At 42.2% G+C, this 20,431-nt stretch overlaps 2 protein-coding genes across 2 annotated transcripts; both read right to left on the bottom strand.

Annotated features, from left to right (window-relative positions):
- Positions 1–2,870: 2,870 nt before the first annotated feature.
- On the bottom strand, positions 2,871–8,374 carry LOC133922930 (uncharacterized). The gene is made up of 3 exons (XM_062368444.1): positions 7,855–8,374; positions 5,044–7,258; positions 2,871–4,952 (listed from the first exon to the last, which is right to left on the bottom strand). Exons 2-3 carry the CDS (start codon positions 7,226–7,228, stop codon positions 3,301–3,303), a joined length of 3,837 nt encoding a protein of 1,278 aa, XP_062224428.1. The 5' UTR covers positions 7,229–7,258; positions 7,855–8,374; the 3' UTR covers positions 2,871–3,300.
- Positions 8,375–12,720: 4,346 nt separating this feature from the next.
- On the bottom strand, positions 12,721–16,443 carry LOC133922918 (transcription factor GAMYB-like). The gene is made up of 4 exons (XM_062368440.1): positions 16,280–16,443; positions 15,491–15,869; positions 13,378–14,392; positions 12,721–13,304 (listed from the first exon to the last, which is right to left on the bottom strand). The coding sequence occupies exons 2-4, from the start codon at positions 15,860–15,862 to the stop codon at positions 13,039–13,041; spliced, it is 1,653 nt and encodes a 550-aa protein (XP_062224424.1). The 5' UTR covers positions 15,863–15,869; positions 16,280–16,443; the 3' UTR covers positions 12,721–13,038.
- Between the last annotated feature and the right edge of the window lie 3,988 nt (positions 16,444–20,431).

The raw sequence follows: 20,431 nt of genomic DNA, 5'->3' as shown, positions 1-20,431 counted from the left end.
GGCAAAGGTCTGGGGGTGGAGGGGCTTATATAGCAAGGTGTATGGCGGATGCGGGTGGCTGGCAGGTGGGCCCGGGTGGTGCGATTGGGTGGGTCCGGCGGAAGACGAGCTTAAACCGTGTCGCGGCGGGACTCGGATCTCTGTATTAACGGTAGATTGGACCACTATTCATACAGTAAAATAAGTCTGATGTCATAGTATTATGTATTAATTAATTATCTATTACTGTATAATAGTTCTCTAGTCTACTGTACATCTAATTTTGCATTGTATCTATGCACTGTAGCACTACCGTATTTCTTTGACCGGTGAAGCCCCTCGTATCTTGTGATTGTGATCAAAATTTATCCTACCCCTTACATGCCACTCCCACCGCATGGCTTATGCGTTCTACGGTAACGCGGGTCCTCAACCCACACATGGATTCTCCTTCTATAAGCGCACAAACCTAGCAGCAGGAAAGTCATTCGCAGTGAAGATTCTGCCCAAGGAGTATTACTACTATCGTAGCACTCCTTTTAAGTCCTTTAAAAAAACAAAGGAAGACAGTACCACTCCTATACTAGTACTTACTAACAAACATGGTCAAATAGGCCATTTAGGCCGGCCTGGCACGGGTCCGGCTCGGCACGGCCCGGCTACGGTCTGACCGAACGGCCCATCTACTGTAGCGGCCATGCCGTGTCGGCCCGCGTGCCTCTCCCTCGGCCCACGGCACGGTTCGTCGGTGACCGTGTCGTGCCAGGTCAGCTCGGGCACGATTTCAGCCTAACGGTCCGATCGGTCCGACAGGCCGAAATAGATAAAAAAATTATATAGAAAATAAATATATATATATATAATATATAGAAAAAAATATAGAAAATAGATAAAAATATAAAAAAATAGATAAAAATATAAAAAAATAGCTACAAAATTAAAAATATATTTAAAAAATAGAAAATAACTCGGCCGGGCCGTGCCGTGCCGGCCCGTCGTGCCGCGCGCTCGGCCCAGGCACGGCCCGTGGCCTCGTACCGTGCCAGCCCGGCCCGTCAGTGATCGGGCCGTGCCGTGCCTGGGCCGTGCCTACAGTGCCGTGCCTCGGGCCGGTCCAGTAGGCACGACCCATTTAGACGTCTTTACTTACTAAATGCTGCAAGTTGTAGCATAGAAGTAGCCAGGGGCAAACCCGAAAAACATATAAGGAGTAACAATCTTTCTTGATCCATGATGTCGTCTCCTATGAAACAACAATCTTGCAAAGACATTTGCTGCATATGGGTTAGACGACCCTAGATGTGATTGATCGTCTGGATACAGTGTTGCTTGTATGAACCGTATATATAGGTTGATGGTAAGTAGTTTGAATGAAATTATATTTATCGTAAAAATGTTTAATTGGTTATATTAGTTTAGACATCTGAGTTGATTTTCTGTTTGGTTGACTGATTTTGAGGTTGCATAAGCTGACGTAAGAGCTGAGATTCTGATTAATTGCTCGTATGCAGGGAAAATTTTATCGGCGATAGAATTTCGATATTTTCGTTTTATTGGTTGGGTTCGGTAAATTCTTTTTATCGTCCAATTTTTTTTTAAATTCCCACCTAGTAGCATACTATTACACACTACTATTATATCTTTGAATCAGTGATACTCTTTTATTCCTATATTATTATGTGTATTTTTTTATGTTAAATGGTTTGAAGATAATTGGTGTTATTTTTAAGAGAAATTGAGCTGTTTTTTTCTAAATTTTGACTGAAAAATTTTGTCTATCGCCAATAGAATTCTGATAAATTCGAAAATCCCGTTTATCGGTGACCCTCGATAAATTTGAGTTATCGCTAAATAAAAACTTGCTTATTTTATGATACTGACAAGTGAGACTACTTGCATGATCGGATGCAGAAGCCTGTATCCGTCAGATCAGACTGTGAACGTACATTTACATCTATCGAGCCAAACTAAAATAGTATATATGAACAATCAAATATATTTTTTCCTAAATTATACACATCCGTTGAGTTAGAATCCATACACACGAGCAACCACTCGCACCCCTAATGAATGAACTGTGCCTCCGGCCCCGGTAGTAGGCAAAGCTTCTGAGGGGGCGGCGGCAGCTGGTAACACAGCCCAGAACAGCAGACCACGCAGATTAAGGAGTAAGCTGCTACACGTAACCGTAACGATGGGCTGGCTCAGTTAACAGCATTAGTCAAACATCGCAGAGCAAATTCTTAATGCAGTCAGGTACTGCTAGGATTCAGGCAGGAAGGTTGGTAGAAGTAATGCGCGCCACGCTCGCACTGCCGGCGAAGCCTTCGCCGGCACGTCTGGTCGTGCGCTCATGCTTGTCCATACCACTAATCCAGAGATAAACCAGTTTATTCTGTCAAGATAATGCCCAAGAATGCTCGAATAGCAATCCTGGAACATATCCGTACTCGTGCCAAACCAAAGAGAAATGTTACAGACCGATTGATCAAACAACCGCCCATGGTGGTTTAAGGGATGTTTCCCCAACCGATAGGATGTCCATTCATCATGTATAAAAGAACATCAAATCAATGAATGAATCAATCAATTTTCTCTCCACACTCTATTGTGTCAATCTCGACTTACAACCAAAAAAAAAAGGAGCTTAGTTCCGTAGGTTCTCCTGATGCTCGGGCAGGTTTCAGCAGGGTCGTAGAGATGCACTGTACATGAGGTGTAGAAGAATCGCAGACACGATAAGCAGATGGAATGCTTTAAATCTGACAACGTATTCACGGTACGAGCAGTTGCAGTCTATGGGGCTCAAATCGAGGTAAACATCAAAAACAATTGGTCTCGTTCGTCTATTGCCAGCTTCCCCAGTTCAATCAAATTGGACAACAAACCTTGGTCACATGGTACAATACATTGATCTATCTCCCTGTCATCACACCACACTGTCTGCGCAAAAATTACACCTCTTCAAACTACAGCCAAAGCTTTCTTACGATAAAAACAAATTACAGCCAAAGGATGGGGGAATCAGATTAAAACAAACCCGCCAAAACCGTGAAAGGGTAAAAAAAAAATGAAAGAAAAAAGAAACAAATGCGTTCACGAAAATCTACATCAAAACTTAGTATTTTGAATATTGTGAAGTATATGCACAGCTGCAGGCCCCTGAAACTTAACAAGAGGGCTCCAATCCAATCCACAATAAGCTCCTTCACCCTTTGACCAAGGATCATTTTTGTCTCAACTTGGTAGCATCTCCTTTTATGACATTTTATCATTTCCCTTTAGCAGTCATTGTGATAGTATTCATCGCTGTTCACTTTCCTATTTTCTTTCACAAGCATCCTCAGACTCCATTGCCTGAACAGTACTCTTGGCACTGCCATCAGAGAGCTTCTTGAACACTGCATTAGTGTCATATTGGATCATTGCCTCATTAGAACTCATATTGCTTGTACTCTCCACTGGTTCAGCCTCCCTAGCATCTCCGACATTATGCGGACTTTCGGCATGTATTGCTTCTAGAAATTTATCATGATTTGTGGATTCTGCAGTATCTCCATATCCATCCTTATCTTCATTTTCTTCCAAACTACCATTTACAACAGAATCACATTGCTCCCTGAAAGCAGCATGTATGTCTTCCACGGATTTTGCATCGATGACATGCGGCTGTCCCGCAACATCTTTGGGCTCTGAATCAACATTAACACTAGAGATGTGTGAAGTTTCAGTGTCCGTGCTGGCCTTAGCAGACACACCATCGCTAACTAATTTTAATGCAGTTTCTATATCCTCCAGAGACTTTGCATCAAGAATCGCTATCTCAGAATCAGTTGTAGTTGTCATGGACTCATTTTTACTGACCTCCGTTTCACTTGATCCAACTGCTAACATCACTGCTGAAGGTGTATCACCAGAAGGCACTTCTGTCTCATCGCACGGTGGCTTCAACTCCGTGCTCATTGCTTCAAAGGGGTTTGATTCAAGAATCCGTATCCGAGGATTGTAGACAGTCTGCTCAGGGTCACCATGAGATGCTCCACATGACCAACTAAATTCGTGGTCATTTAGGTCATCGACCAATGGAGAGTCTTCCCTGGAGTCTACAACACTGGCTTCTGACATGATCAAGGAGACGCTGTCAGACATCTGTGGGCCAATCATGGAATCTGCAGGAACACCATTGGCAGGGCTATCAGAATGGGAACCACAATCCAGCACCTGCCGGTCCAGTCTCATTGATTCTACTCGGAAGTCTCCCACTGCATCCAATTCCGACAGGAAATTTTCATCAAATCCACTGTCCTCCATAGGCTCAGGGTAGATTTTACCGGCTTCGTCATCAGAATCAAGTAGATATCCTGCAGTTGTTTCTTCTTTCATGTCACCTATATCCACCTTGTTAGGTTCAGCAGCCATGGAAACAAAGGGATTCAAGACTTCTGCAGGATCACTTGATGGAGATTGGATGACATCACTTGCTTGAGGATACGAGGAAATGACTGCAGAGCTCAGACTTCCATCAGATCCAACATCAAAGTGTTCTTTGGTTACATGCAAGCCAGTCAAGGCAGCAGCTGAATCAGTAAATATTGCCGTTTCATGCTTTTCTTGCATATTGAAGTTCTCCACAACTCTCTCCTCAGGGATAGGATGCAGGTCCATAGATATGACCGGAAATGTTCCCTGCACAAATTCAGAAGGCAGCTCCATAGACCCATGAATCAAGTTATCTAATGACACATCATTGATTGAATAGGACATGAGGTCAACATTTCCATCTTTCTTGGCTGGATTGCTTGCACCAAGAACAACTGTGCTTGAATTTGATGCAATTTCAGTGTCAAGATACCCTGAAAGGTATCCAGAACCTGATTCGCCCTCCTCAGCTGGCCTGGAGGACGAAACCCATTCTGAGCATTCAGCTTCGGTGTTAGGTTGGAAAGAAGGTTTAGCACCAAGGCTGCTGTCACCTGCACAACAGGAGTACAGGACATGGTTCAAATAAAGCTGTGGAACAAGTATTAAGCTATTAAACAAATTGGTCAGATCAAACTTGCTTACCATCTCCATCTTCCCAGCTAAACAGATCAGGAACCGGATGAAATGGCATTGTGGAATTCCCAGCCAACTTGGGCATGTAATCTTCTTCACGACCCTTTCCGTTTGTTGAGGCAAGATATGCTTCCCTTTCTTGCGATCTTTCAAAGACAAAGTGCTGTAGAGCAATCTCACGGTCATCAATGTCACTGTTGTCTTGTTCAACATCTATGGAGTTGATACCATCTGAGCATTCACTTCCAACATCTGCAAGGTCACTATCTTGTCTCAGAAGAGCTGGAGCTGGTGACTCATGCTCCACCTGCAAATTCTTTTCATCATGGTCATTGTGATCCTCCTGATCAGCAACCGATGAAGCCACATCAGATTCAGCAACAGATATCAATTTAGATTCACTCTTATCACTGAACTGTCTTTGGAAATTGCTTCCGTTCCGTTCCACTGTTTCAGGGAGATAATATGCCTTAAGTCTAGAAAAACGTCTCTCCTGGGTTGCATCCTCCCTTCCAAAGTTGAAGCTGTCACGCCTTCTGAAGAACATGTCACGATGAGAAGATGCCACAGATTCTCCAGAGTTTAAACTATCATGTGCAGGGATACCACTCTCATTGGACTGTTCAAGGGGCAGATCAAATAGGTTCTTCCGTGCGTGCAGAATTGAAGGAGCTGAGCTGGGAATTGCCGCTTCTTCAGAATCATAAGGAAGGTCAAAAGGGTTCCTCCTTGGCACTGAAATAGGTGGTACTTGTGCACGGAAGTGTGACAAGTCATCTAAACCCCTACCAGCACCATTACTATCAATATTTATCAAGTTGCTGTCAATTTCAAATCTTATGTTCTTCCTGGACCTTCGCCTTGCCATCAAAATCTCCAACCTGCGGTTCCTTTCCATCTCAGAATACCCGAGATCCATCAGATTCTTCTCATCATCTGCTGTCCAAAGAAATGCAGCTTCCCTCCCTTCATCTTTCTTCTTCCCCTCCACATTATCTTTAGCGTCATTTTCATCACCTTCATCATTACTTTCATCGTCAATTTGATGATCCTCTGAGACATGAGAATCAGTGTCTGAATCATCCTTTGGAATAGGATCAGGGTGAGTGGAGTCAGCACCCAAAAGTGGGTCAATCTCGTCAAGAACTGGAGCAATGTCAGTCATAGAAGCGTCAGGAGAAGAACTCTCTGCCCGATCAGAGTCAAAACCAGATGAACCATCCTGACTGCGAACTCTTGCCCATGGTGAGCCAAGAGAGGAATCAAGCAAGTTGTCCTCAACAACATTGCTAGTATCAATATTGAGCCCGTTGTTCTTTTTCCATTGGTGAACGGAGACGGCGCAAGCTGGTTTGCTAGTTCCAGCAAACCCTTCAGTTGCCTTCTCTTCAGAAATTTCTCTCTCTTTGCTGGCTGCTGAATCTTTAAATACTCTCTTATGATTCAGATTTTCCTCATGGTCAACATGTTTATTAACATTCTCACTGGACGAAAACAAGCCAAAGGATGTATCTTTCTCATTCAAACCACTAAGAAGGGCACCATCAAATAGGCTACTCTGCCCATCAGTCCTACCCTGTATGAAAAATGAATCTTCTGATTGTATTTCCTTGTTGAAGTTCAAATCATCCCCAGTCCCAACCTCTTGACAAAAAATGGCCATAGAAGGAAATGGTGTTAATGTTCTAGGCATGTTACGCCGATCAGATCTCTCATCTTCTTCATCAACTCTCCTCAGAAGAGGAACATCATCATCCAGATCAACATGCTCGCTAGCCCTCTCTCTGACAAAAACTGTCTGTTTAGTTTCCCTCTCTTTGGAGTTTGATGTATTCTCCCTGAATCCAGGCACTGAAAGTCTCTGATTTGCCTCAAAGTGAACATCACTGGACGAATTCCCAACCTTGAAAGCTGAAATTTCTGGAGTACCCTTGTGATCTTCACTAGCCTCAGGAAGATTAATTTCTCCATAACTCAGTAGGATTCCAAGAAGAAGAGTAGTACATATAATTACAGGAGAAGAGGAAAGCAGGAACACAAAGAACCTTGGTGAAGATCTGTACAACAAATAGAGAAAAACACCCAAACAGAAAAGGATTGGGTGTTCGGAAACAAATCTATAGCCTTTTCTAATGGAGGACCTCAAAACTTTCTTGATACATAGAAGAGCAGCTTGGTTTGCCTCAAGAGCCATGGCATGTGATCCTCAGCCTCCAACACAAACCTACCACAAGAAAATAAAAATCAAGATTAATAAGTTGAGTAGAACAAAGTAGCAGTGTTTGGACTAATTGATACATACAAAAGAATTTGGAAAATTCTGTGATGCTAACTTAATAAAACCAAGTTACGTTACCCAGCGAGTTAACCCAAGCTGATTCAGGTTTTTTCTTTCCTTCTTTTTTCTGAAGGAGACCGAGCTAATGCAAATGATCGCTATTCAGTGAACCAAATGAACCTAATCACACACGTTTACCAAACACCACCCTCACAAACAGATCCAACTAAAGGCTAATCAAATAGGATACAGGAGTAGGCCATAGTCAATACTTATCCTTCAGCAATTAGCAAGCGCAGATTCTAAATCGAAAGGGGGGGGGGGGGGTAAAGACATCCGATCTTGGTCCACAAACCACTGAAACATCGCCGCCTTTACTCCCGATCAAGCAAGGGGCAAACAGATCTTCACCACTAACAACTCAGCATCATGATCCAAATCCACAGTTCAGCGAAGCGAGATCGATCGTACTAAGTCGTGCCCAAACTCATCAACTACAAACCCACAGTTCAATCAGATGGAATCGGAAAGAGGGCACGTACCTTTCAGGAAGCTCGGCAGCAAGCAGTTGCGAGCGAGGCAGGAGAAAGCTCCAAGGAGGAGCAGAAGAAACAGACGAGCGTAGTAACCGAAACCCTGTGGCGACGTACAGCGACCGGGCAGGGACGGAAGCCAAAGCCGTGCCAAGAACAGCAAGGGGAACGCCCGGTCAAAGCCACCAGCGGAGTGTCCGTGCGCGAAACGTGCGCGCGTATCCGTGCGCAGGGATACTAGCAGCAGAAAGACAGGGATGTCAGAGGAGTGAGGCTTTGGACTATCGCCCCGCCACTTTCGGCTGCGGCTTTCGCGGTCGCGGCGGGATGGACGGAGTGGGCTGTGGGCGGCGGCGATGGCGACGGCGATCGCCCGAAGAAGAGAGGAGAGAAGGGGAAAAGGGAAAAGGCGGCGGCAGTAGCAGCAGAAAGCGGAGGAAGTGGTGGGCCCCGCCTTTCCGTCCCTGCTGCTACAGCTGTCTCAGATCGCTTCGTCGCCAGGCCGGGGTGGCGGTGACGTTTCCGCGTGGCTGACGGGGGTGGCCGGCGCTCTGTGGGGCCCGGAGACAGAGGGAAGGGAAGGGTGTCTGTGCGTACTGCGGCCGGTGGTGTGCTGGCGCAGGCTCCGCTGTCGGAGGCGACACAGTGTTGTTTGTTTTCGAGCTATGCTTGCCTTGCTCCTCGCGATCTCACTTTACCTGCACAGCACGACACATTCCCGTTTGAATATTCAAACGGTTGGCTTCTTATTTTAATTTTTTTTGAGGAAGTAGTTATAGTTGAAATAAATTTAAAACTGATAAGCAAATTTTAATTATTTTTTTAAAGCTAAAAATTTATTATAAAATATAATGATCGAAATTCAATAGCACAACCGCTTTCTCAATTAACCAGAAACTCCGAAGATTATCCAAACAGGCTCATTGTTGCGCTACATGAATTAGGGCCTCTATGTTAGAGTGACGTGTGTTAGACATGTTTGGTACAATTTTTTTAGCTTTTTTCTTCTCAGAAATCAGAAGTCGAATCAAACAATCCAGTTATGAGTTAGTATTTAAAAAAGCTCAAAAAGTTAATTTTTGAGAAAATAAATTAAAAGCTGAGAAGCTAAGTTGAAATAAGAGTTTTTAGTTTTTAAGAAGCTAAAAATTTATTAAAAAATAATAGTAAAAAATCAACTGTCAGAAAAAAAAAACAAAAGTCAAAACCTTAATCCAACAAACATACCTTTAGTAGCAGCAAGGGGCCGTCTACACGTATCTCGGATGTTTTAGGACCCCGCAGCACTCAATTTTTTGTAGTTTGATCAAGATCTAACGAACCACGGCTTTCTTTCTCCTCCTGGCCTTTCTTTCTACTCCGGCCTTCTTCCTCCTTGCTGTCAAGCCCATCCATCGTGTGACGCCTCTATCGCGCCCTCCTTCTCACGTTTCCAGCGGATCCCGTCACCATGCTAACCTCTCTCCGTTGGATCCCTAACCCTAGCTACGTTGGAGCGGGAAAAGACCCACCTCAACACGAATCGCACGGGTGACGGAAGGGGATGAAACACTCGATTGAGAAATGGCTTTTTCCGTAGTAATAAGGTGTCTTTGAGCGAAGCAACGTACTGTACGTCGAGTTTTTCATTTCATCCATCAGTCATCGGTGACTACTGAGGAAAGACCTGCCTTCACGGCCGTGAGCGTTGGTTGAATCACTTCACCCGTTTGATGGAATGAAACTGATCCTCTCCAATCAATGGCGTGGAAAATAGGTGCTCTAAACTGCCACTCTTCTATGAGTCAAGCGATTGAAATTTTGAAAAAAAAAAAAGTGCTCAATACCTGGAGACTGGCTGCATCCTTTTCCGATCGATCTGACCAATGGTTCCCTGTGCTGTCATGTGCAGCGGAGTGGTTGGCCAAACATCCAGATCCAAACCCAGCCGAGTGCAAGTGCACAATAGTTTCTACTCGATCTAATCGATCTACTCGATCTCTAGCTAGCATGCACGAACCGACGCCAAGTAGTTTCTAGGCGACAGAAAGCATCGTGAACCGACGCCTAGTAGTTTCCATTCTTGAAATAACTGGACCTCCAGAGCCAAGTGCGGAAATGCAGTGGTTGCTGCGTATCGCGAACACTCGGCGCGTGAAATGATCCATTGGATCCACGATACCTCACCGAAATCCGCCGATGCAGTGGGTACTGCATGCTGAAGAAATCAGTTGCTACTAGTACTATCTTCGTTTTCTTTTTACTGTAGTAATTGTGATCTTGTGTTTTTTAAAAAAATTTAGCAATTTTGATATTATGTTTTTCTAAAAAAATTATAGATATTTGAAACTTTCGTGCTATTAGATCAGTCGTGAATTATACTTCATTAGTATTGTATATTTTTCAATATTTTTTATAAAAATGCAAAATTAAAATTACTATAGTAAAATCCCAGTAATAAATAAATATAAACAGAGGTAGTCCCTAACTGAAATGCAGAGGGAGACAAGCCACGTGCATGCATTGACTAACACGCGATACCAAAGATTCAGAGTAGACAGATCCAGCACTGCCGGTTTTTTAATTAAAGAAGTAAAGAAAAGAAAAAACAAAGTAGCAGATATTCCCTTTTTTTATTAAAGAAGTAAAGAAAAGAAAAAACAAAGAAGCAAAAGAGCCTAACAAAATGGAATCCCTCAAACCTGACATATCTGTAATCTGCTCTTTCGGAGATATCTCCAAGAACCTGCAGTCTACAGAATCACGGGTCTGTACATTTCAGAAGTTGACCGCAGTTGTCGATCAGAGTTGAGGCATCAGCTTAAGCATCTCGCCGTCGCTGCAGTACCTCCACCACCACGTCCACACCGTCCCCCACGTCCACACCGTCCCCCACGCGGAGGAATCGACGAACCGTGCGTCGGGCGCGTACACGGAGCTAGCGTGCGCGTTGGTCGTGGGAGCGGCCTCGCTCATGGCGAAGTCATGCCACGCACATCGTGTGATGGGCTGATGGCCTGACGCCCTGATGGGTGGCGTGAATCCGGGGCCGGCAGCACATCCATGGCACGCACACACGTCGCGCGTGTAAATGAAATGATTTGGCTGGAGAAAGATCAAGAGACAGTCTCGTAGGCTGCTGCCATTGTTGAAGATGGAAGCAAGGCTGTGCCTGCACGGTTGAGTTCAGAGAAGTGTTACGCGACGCTCCTGAAAGCTGAAGGTGCAAGGTGAGCTACTCCGATGAAATTGAACGCCTTAGGTGAACGGATTCTGGGAGAGTTTGAGGTTGAATTTTGAGCGCTGGAATTGCGATGGTCATGGTCGGTAGTTCATTTCTTCTCAGAAAAAGAAAGAAGGTTCTGTAGTTCATCGCCTAGTATATGTAGTGCTACCACATGCCTTCAGTCTTCACAACTTTGACAAGTCTGCATAGCGAGCCCTCTGCCAAAGGGGTAAAGGTCGAGAAAAGCTAGTGCTTGCATGACACTTAGGCATGCAGGTGAGCAGGTCCCAAAGAAAAGGGATAAATGCAAAAACTCCCCCAAAAGTCACTTGGATTTTGACTTTCCCCCCAAAAGTTGTTTTGTTGCAAAAAAACCCCCCAAAGGTTTGATTTTGTTGCAAAAACACCCCTAAAAATTCAAAAAAATTTAAAACAAATCACAAAAAATTCTAAAAAAAACTAGAGACAATTATAAGACCTTTTGTGAAATTTGTTTTCAAAAATAATATCCTTTGCATCATATTTCATAGAGAGTAAGTTTGAAAAAAAAGAAAAACGTGCAACTCATTTATTAATTCGAGTTAAATGCATAGTTAATTATTTACTAATCCAAAAATTATGAAACAGAATTTTTTAGTCTTCTTACATGATCCTCTATCTTGTAAAAATACATGAAATCTTGAAATAGTTATTGTAACGTGCAGGATTCAGTAAATGGGTTGCAGATAGATTAATTCATAACTAATCCATAACACCCCCAAAATTAGTGAAACCACTTTTATTAGTTTACTTAAATAATTATTTGTGTAGGAAAAATAATGGTAGACATGACAAAGTTAAAATAACATGAGTTAATAAATGAGCTGCACATTTTTCTTTTTTTTCCAAACTTCCTCTCCATGAAATATGATGAAAAGGATATTATTTTTGAAAACAAATTTCACAGAAGGTCTTAGAATTGTCTCTAGTTTTTTTTAGAATTTTTTTAATGATTTTTTTATTTTTTTGAATTTTTAGGGGGTTTTTTGCAACAAAGTCAAATTTTTGGGGGGCTTTTTGCAACAAAACAACTTTTGGGGGGGAAAGTCAAAATCCAAGTGACTTTTGGGGGGGTTTTTGCAGTTTTCCCCAAAGAAAAAGAACACTCCTGATGACACACACACACACACACACATATATATATATATATATATGTACGAAAATGACCAAATGGTCGATGTGCAGCACACAGAGAGAAGAAAAAAAACTGATCACATGCAACTAAAAGGACGAATCCAACGCAAGAACTGATATCAGAGAAGTAGGTACACAGCGTCTGCGATCGTGTAATGTCGCATGCAACTTCCTCGTGTCATTGATGATAGAGCGTCTTTTGGGTTCCAACTCTGAAGCCACAATGTTGCAACCGTATTCATTCATCACCTATCTTCGCCTTTTTCTCCAGCCACCAGCTAAAGCAAGCAGATTGCAAAGGTAGCCAAAGCCAAAACTGGAGGTGCAAGAATGATGCTTTCCCTAAGTAGCCTAAATTTGATTGAGGAATAATTTCACAAATTTTCGGTGCAATTTGCACATCTAAAGAATCATCAGGCTTGCAGGTATGCTAATAACAATGACAGTATATGCTTCAACAAATTGCTACCACTCGCAAATGTTCGAAGAGATTGTACAGCACAATATCAATAACCGATCTTAAATTGTTCAAACAAAAGCATGATGCATTTCCAACAGAATCCTGGCCACAGAGATGGCAAAAAAGGTTCTCGAATAGAAAGCAACAAAAATAAATAACCGTCTTCATGCGCTTTATTGGACAAAAGGACTCGTCGCATGAAGTGCACACCTGATAGCTGCTGGATGCCCACCTCAAGGACCTGACACTAACGCAGCATTACAACTAATGAGGCCTTCCCTGACATTATCCTCAAAACAATCAGCAAGAACAACGGCGAGAATCTCCTTCCGTGCCACAAAGAGCCACAAGGAATTCAATTGAATTCCGACATTTCACAGGCATGTGGCATGTTCCTCCATGAGGAAGGATCGAACACAATTCCATCACCGAGAGCAGGTTTGCACTCGGCATTCATGTCACCGCCCAGGAGCATTGCTATGGCATTGTTGAAAACTGACTGATCAGCTGTATTTCCGGAGAATAGTGCATCTGGCCTGAAGTTTTCAGGACGAGGTGAACCTCCCGACTCGCATTTAGGCTCTACCACCAGCTCGCCAGAACCCATTGCAGGGCTTTGTGCTGCAAATGAATAGGCCATAAGTAACTGAACTAATCAATTGGGGCAAAGGATTAGCGAATTAAATATACTCACCAGGAGAAATTCTCGAGAGCTGAAAGATGTCAGGTGATGTGGCACAAACAGGAGTGGATTCAGTGAATGAATTTCCACTGAAGGGGGCATATTCATTGAAGAAAGAACTGGGATGTTCTTCCCTATATTCCTGACAGAGATCAAACTCTGGGCTAACCACCGTAGTAGTCTCACATGGTGTACCAGCAGAGGAACTTGAACTTCTGACAGACAGCTGTTGGTTCTTCCCAGATCGTAGTGTTTGAGCTTCCTGAAGCAGCTCTTCCAGAAGACCACTGTTCCTCGGCGACGCACACTCAGATTTCACTGATGGGGTCGCTATTGGAGACTGCAGGTAAGGATCAACTAACTCAGTAGGCTGCATTGCAGGAGCCACAGTATACTTGAGCCAGCTATTTGGATCAGATTCAGTATCTTGGAGTGAAGGGAGCTCCATCTTCAAAGGACCATTTGTGGACCTAGAAGCAGAGAAGTTGCCATTTAAAAAGGCATGGCTGCCAGTAAGTGCAACCCCAAAAGGTGCAATAGTCTTGCTGCTAGCATTGGCTTCATTGAGATAATCAAAACTTAAAGCCTGCTTGAGCTTCTCAGAGTCATTTGAAAATTGACCCATCGAGGAAAGCACACCATCGATTGTATCACTCAATGCAGGAAGCACACCGCCAGATTGTTTCAGCATCCCTGACTGATCTACCTGATCCGTGAAGCTACAACTTTTTGATGCAAAGCTCTGGCCGAGCAAATTGCTTATTGAAACAGCTGAAAGCTGTGGTGCATAAGCCTCTGGATTAGCAATGAAATTGTCACTGGTAAAATCCGGTGGATAAAGACCGTTCCCGTTCAGAAGATCATTGGATAGATTCTCGCCCCAGTTAAAATCACTAGAGACTTGCTGATCTTCATTTGGAGATTGATTGCATACACTAGCAGGATAGATAGGAAGGCCGGCTCGTTGACATCTCTTTATTCGAGTGTTCCAGTAGTTCTTAATCTCATTGTCTGTACGCCCGGGCAACTGAGAAGTGATGCTCAAGGTTAATGACAACAAAGTATAAAGAAAAAAAACGTGCAAATTGTTCAGGGTAAAAAGGGAACTTACTAGAGATATACGCAAACAGGTTTAGTATATGAAATATTTCAAAACATAACAGAATAACACTGGGAATAAACTTCAATCAACCAGAATTTATGTCTTTATCAAATCGTAGGAAGCACATACCAGTGATGATGGCAAAAGTATTAGATTTATGTGGTCTCTAAAGACCGTGAAGAAAAATGATGCTACTACTTGGTCACACCGAAATATATCTCAAGTTTTCAATTATTGCTCCTTGTCATCAATTAACTTGTATCTCAGACAACATACAGCCTGGCTAGATTGGCAGACTTTGCTAACATGATAACGCGAGTATCTAAGTCTCAAAAGGTAGAGTGTCCTTTCCAGTTGATTGTTGATTGTTAAAGAAACAAACTAGTAGCAAGGCCACTAGATTTTAGTGACAACGAAAGTAGAGTCAGCCTCTCCAGAACTATCTTTGCTGCTCATATGAAGTATTCCTACCTTTGAATATGACCATCAACTATGTCTTTACCAATAAAAGAGTAGCAATGACAAATCATTTGAAATTGAAAAAACAAAGCTAAAAAACATTAGCAAGTGACCATTACTTGATATCACAGATCAGAAGTGATCCTAGAAACTTAGGATCTGTGGATCAGGAATTTGGTACCAGGAGGATTTGAGCAGGTTGCTACATGAGGATTCTTTCGAAGGTCACCAGACCTAATTTTTGAACCACAAGATTGGTATTTTACTCAACTAAACCATAAAATCATCTAAGTTATTTCAGAACAGTAGCAGTAAGCAACATGAACAGATTAGCACAGTTCCAATAAGTGAACAAATACTTCATCACTAAGTAAAAAACATCACTATTTTTCACGAACGTCTACAAGAATAAACGTCAAGATTAAAAACTGCAAGTATGAGAAGATCCAAAGAACACATCAATTCTCTATGGAAACTTGGAGACTAAAGAAGAGCATGCTGATACGAATTACGAAATATCTATGCGCAGAGAGCAGGGAATCAAGTAATCAGCATGGCACTTACATGAGCAGCCATCCTCGCCCACTTGTTCCCCATTTTGGCGTGGAGCTGGATGATGAGCCGCTCCTCCTCGGGGGTGAAGCCCCCCTTCTTGAGGTTGGGCCTCAGGTGGTTCGCCCACCGGAGGCGGCAGCTCTTGCCGCAGCGGAACAGCCCAGTGTTCTTCTGCACCGCGTTCCAGTTCCCTTCGCCGTGCTTCTTGACGTAGTTAACCAGGATGGCGTCCTCCGCCGACGTCCAGGGCCCTTTCTTCAGGGGCGGGCCGCCGCCCCTGTGAGGCGAGCCCCAGCCGCTGCTGCCGTCGTCGGCCACCGGCGAGTCCATCTGGTCCTGAAGGATCATCTCGCAGTCGCTCTCGCTCTTCACCCGGTACATCGGGCGCCTGAATTATGCACGCAAAACAGAGTGGAACTAAAAGTATTATATGACTTGGTTTATGCAAATATTAGTAGATGAAAACTACCTAATTTCCAAATTCAGCAAAGAGAAAAGCGAAAGGACTTTTATTAAGAGCCTGTTCAGCTTAAGAACTCCAAGCAGTGACAGCACCACAGTTTAACCCAGATTTCAAGGAAAGGAAAGATGAAAAGGTGGTGTTTTTCCTCACAATTCACAGATCAAAGCACCAGACAAACATGGCCTAGACACTAGGCCTCGTTTCCCGAGAATGGAAAATCTCGCACGGCAGAATTGGGCCGAAAAGGAAAAGGAACCGAAATTCACCACCTCCCCCCTCAGATCACCACCTCGTCACCCGAAACAAACGAGAATCCAGAAAGAAACCGGAGCTACCTGGCCGAATCTTGCAGCAGCCGGAGCCGATCGAGCCCGTGGTGGTGCTGAGTTGAGCTCCTCCAATGGCCCCCCTGCTATTGTGAGCTCAGCAGCGAATTGCAGGAGAGGAGGCGACTTGAGGGGAGCAGAGGAATGGAAACCGGAGGGGAATGGAAACCGGAAGGGGAGGATCTCTACGACGTGTATAATAAGGTGACATCGACTATTAAAAAAATCATTTAAGAATATAGAAGAGAAAGAGAAATAAGATAAAAAAGATATTATCTATTAATTAATAAAAATTTAAACATTAGATAACTATTTTTATAGATAATATTTTCTCCATGATATATATACATACCGTATATTATTTATAGTATCAATTTTCCACATATTATTTAATAATTATGTGTTATTTAGATTATTTACAGTCAATTCACATAATAGCTTGTCTATTATATTATATATATATATATATAACGTAAAATTATATTATAAACAGTAGTCATATATATCACTATACATGCCCTAGGCGAGATACCACCACCACTTAGCACCAGAATATGTGGGAATCTCCGGGGTGAGAGAGAGAGGTGGGATTTGAGGGGAGAGATCATAAAGCTGTAAGGTGCAGCGCCAGAGAAGACTTGCGATTGGGCGTGGGCGCATGAGCACCTATTTTCTCTCTCTACAGCCCTATTTTTTTTTCGATTTTGCAAAACTACGCTCTTATATTTATTGCAAAACTACATTTTTGTTTTCTTTGTTCATGTCTCGTACTCTCTCAGAACCAGCGACTGTATCATGAACACAGCATTTGCAGATAAACATTTTTAAGGATATATAATAGGAGTGCTAAATATTGATAGCTATCACGTCGTACAAATTTTCTACCTACTCCAATGATTTTACTTGGAAAAATTTAAGAATTTTAGTATCTGTTAAAAAACTAAAAATGAAGGATTATGTCTTATTTGTTTTTATTGTGGATTATCACAATCTGAATTATATGGAGAAATTCATTTCTGTCAGACTGTGGATTGTAGGATTTTGTAGTACAACTTAGGACTTGTTTGTTTCAGCCGAGGATTCTGAAAAGCAACTTGTAGCTTGTGAAAAACTTTTAGATTATGGATTCTAAAAAAATTAATGGATAGTTCAGTAAAATAGATTTTCACAATCTGTGAAAAGTTGAGGAAAACTAGCTTCTTGGATCCCCATAATCCAACAATCGAATTGTAAAAAACTATGACAAAAATTATCAGTTTATTTTAGCTTTAGATTGTAAAAGCTGAAAGCTATAATCTAAAACCAAAACAAACATACACTTAGCTGATGAATTATGAGAATAGAATTTTAGATTGGGATGCTTTTGCTTTTGCTTTTAGGACTATAATATATAGTCAGAATAAAAAACAAACACAACTTTAGTTTACTAGGATGAATCCACTTGCTCATAAAAATAGTCAAGTAGTAACATATGGGGAATTCCCTTTTTATGTGTGTAGTCTCGTAGAACATAGATGGCATGATGAATAGATATACCGTGTGAAGGAGAAGATACCTTCAGTTAGGCACACAAAAAAAACCCTCCAACTTGCATAAAGCAAAGGGCGACATTTATACTAAATCTAGAGAATTTTTCCGTTAGTAGTAATGCATCGATCTCACTTTCTGCATGTTTATAACTTAAATTTACTTGCCACTGCTCTCCTATAGAAGTGCAGCCTTTTTAAAAAATTAGAGTGCTGCACTATGCGCTCTGGCAAACACCGAGGGAAATAAGGTCGTCCTTGGGTTAAAGAACACGCTTGGTTTCATCCTCACAGTTATCTTTATGCACCTTTTATTTTTACAGCTTTTGTATTTTTTTTCCAAACCATTTCTTTTACCTACTTCTAGTCACAAGACTTTTTGTAAAACGCAATCACTAGTATGGAAAAATACAGGTTCTTGTAGAGTTCTATAGTCGAATTTGTACACCAAATAGTTCTTCTGAACGGAAACAGAGAAAACTCCACTCAAGTTCTGCATAGCATCCATGCACCGATAAACATTTTTTTTAGAGGAAGCATGCACTGTTGAACTTACACATGATGCTTTCATCGGCCTCTCGTCTCCGTTCTCACCGCTCTGATTTTTCCAGCTTAGAATATGCCAGTTCTTGCGGGCGACGAGTCAAGACATGCATGCATGCTGCTGCTGCAGGGCTCAAAAAAAGGGGGAAAAAAAAAGAGCGAGCAGCCAGCAATTTCGCTGCCCATCTCGCATGCTTTTCGGTTGCTTCCGGGGCGAAAATACCGAGCTCCCAACTCCATTCGGCTTTGCTCCAAGCGAGGTAGTAGGCCGGCGCGGCCGGTGTTTGGCGGCCGATGGATGGATGGATGGAGATTGAGTAGCCGGCCGCTGCTAATTCGGGGCCGCACGTGGTGAGCCGATCAGGTGCTCATCCCTGCGTACCAGGCCTGGAGGGGAAACTGCACATGCCCCGGTCCAAGGTCCAACAACTTATCTGCTTATATTACGCGCTAAATCCGATTAGCCTTTAATAAAATAAGTGTTGAAATTTAGATCTTATTTGTTTGTTTTTAGATCATGAATTCTGCAAACAAATGGTTAGATCTGAAAATAGATTATACAAATATATAGATTTGATTATGGCACAATCTACAATCCGCTTAAGATGAGTTTCTATAATCCACAACTCAGAATTCAGTACAGAAACAAACAGGATCTTAGCACTCCATGTGCAAGATTGTATTTTCAACTTCAGATTACATTGTGCAGAAACAAAGAGAGTCAACCGTGTACAGTTTGGGAACCAGGTTTTTGGCGGGGTGGTGTAGCCGTGCGTGAGGATGGCTTCGCCTCACCACGTTCCAAATCCCTTTCCTACCTTGTGCACACATATGCAAGTGTTTCAAGTGATAAATTAAACGTTTATTCAATTATAGACGTGTGATAAAAAAAAAAGGCACATTTGCATGTCGTGCGTGCCTATGCCTTCTTTTAAATCGAAAAAGAAAACTATATAATTCGTATGATGTGCAAGTATATATGTATTCGCCTTTTTGAATTTTATTGGAGGACTTTTTTTTTCCTATAACCGTTTTTTTCTAATATCATACTCAATCTTTTTTATGTCAGTACCATACTCAAGCCTCCTATTTGTTTGCAGTACGAGTTTTTTTTTTTTTGCCGAATAGTGCACAAGTTCAACTATGTCATGCAAAACTTGTGTGCAGTTTTTGCGTTCCAAATATATCCTAAACTCTGAATAGAAATGGTCAAGTTAATAGACAGCATCACACGTAACACAAAGCAATTACCCACTTCGATGCAAAACCTTTCTTGAAGAGAGACCTGGTGCAGAGTTGATTGAAGAGTATTTGGTTACTTCCTCCATTTCACAATATTTGCCCTTAGTCTACCGTGTACACTGACCAATGAAGTATTAGTTTCAATGAAAAAAACAATAAGAATTGACAATCCATATCCATATTAAATGACATGATATAATCACTTTTCTGTTACAAAGCATTTAATTAGAAGTAGAGAGTGGAAACATCTTAATAACTACACTTTTATTTTTTTCAACGGGCAAACGTTTATAAATGGATTATCCCCATGCCACGGGCAAACATATTAAAATGGAGGGGTAAGTTAGATGTAAAACCGCAAATGAAATATGTGATATCGGATGATCCATCCTTTTTTATGTAGAAAACTCAAGTGCTTGAAATGAAAAGGATTGCATAGGCAGATAAATGCCCTGCTAGTTCGCGTGCATGGGGACCGCGTATATATGCTGTAAATACGCCTTTTCCGGTCAAAAAGAGTCCCGTTCCATATGCTCGTAGGTAGAATGTCTCAAAATACTTTGATCGATGTAGATGCACCGCGGAATGGCTTCTTTTCTTCGTTAATTTACTCCCGAACAAGAACAAATCTCTATTATTTTGCTTTTTCACATGAAGCTGGCATCTATTCCCCGTCAAACACTTCCGGAAGAAAGTGGCAAAGAATTGCTCCAAAAAAGAAAGTGGTAAATAAAGGCACGCAATGTTTCACGTACGTGCATGCGATAGTGGTCATAAAAGGTTCAGCATTAGATCCTGAGAAAGAAAAATTACCGGTACAGTACAGTACAGAGCACTGAAAAGCAGAGTA

Source organism: Phragmites australis, chromosome 1 (assembly GCF_958298935.1).
Source record: "Phragmites australis chromosome 1, lpPhrAust1.1, whole genome shotgun sequence".
In the NCBI taxonomy this organism is placed as follows: domain Eukaryota; kingdom Viridiplantae; phylum Streptophyta; class Magnoliopsida; order Poales; family Poaceae; genus Phragmites; species Phragmites australis.
The sequence above is the reverse complement of the archived record's forward strand: the minus strand, read 5'-3'. Positions and strand labels throughout refer to the sequence as shown.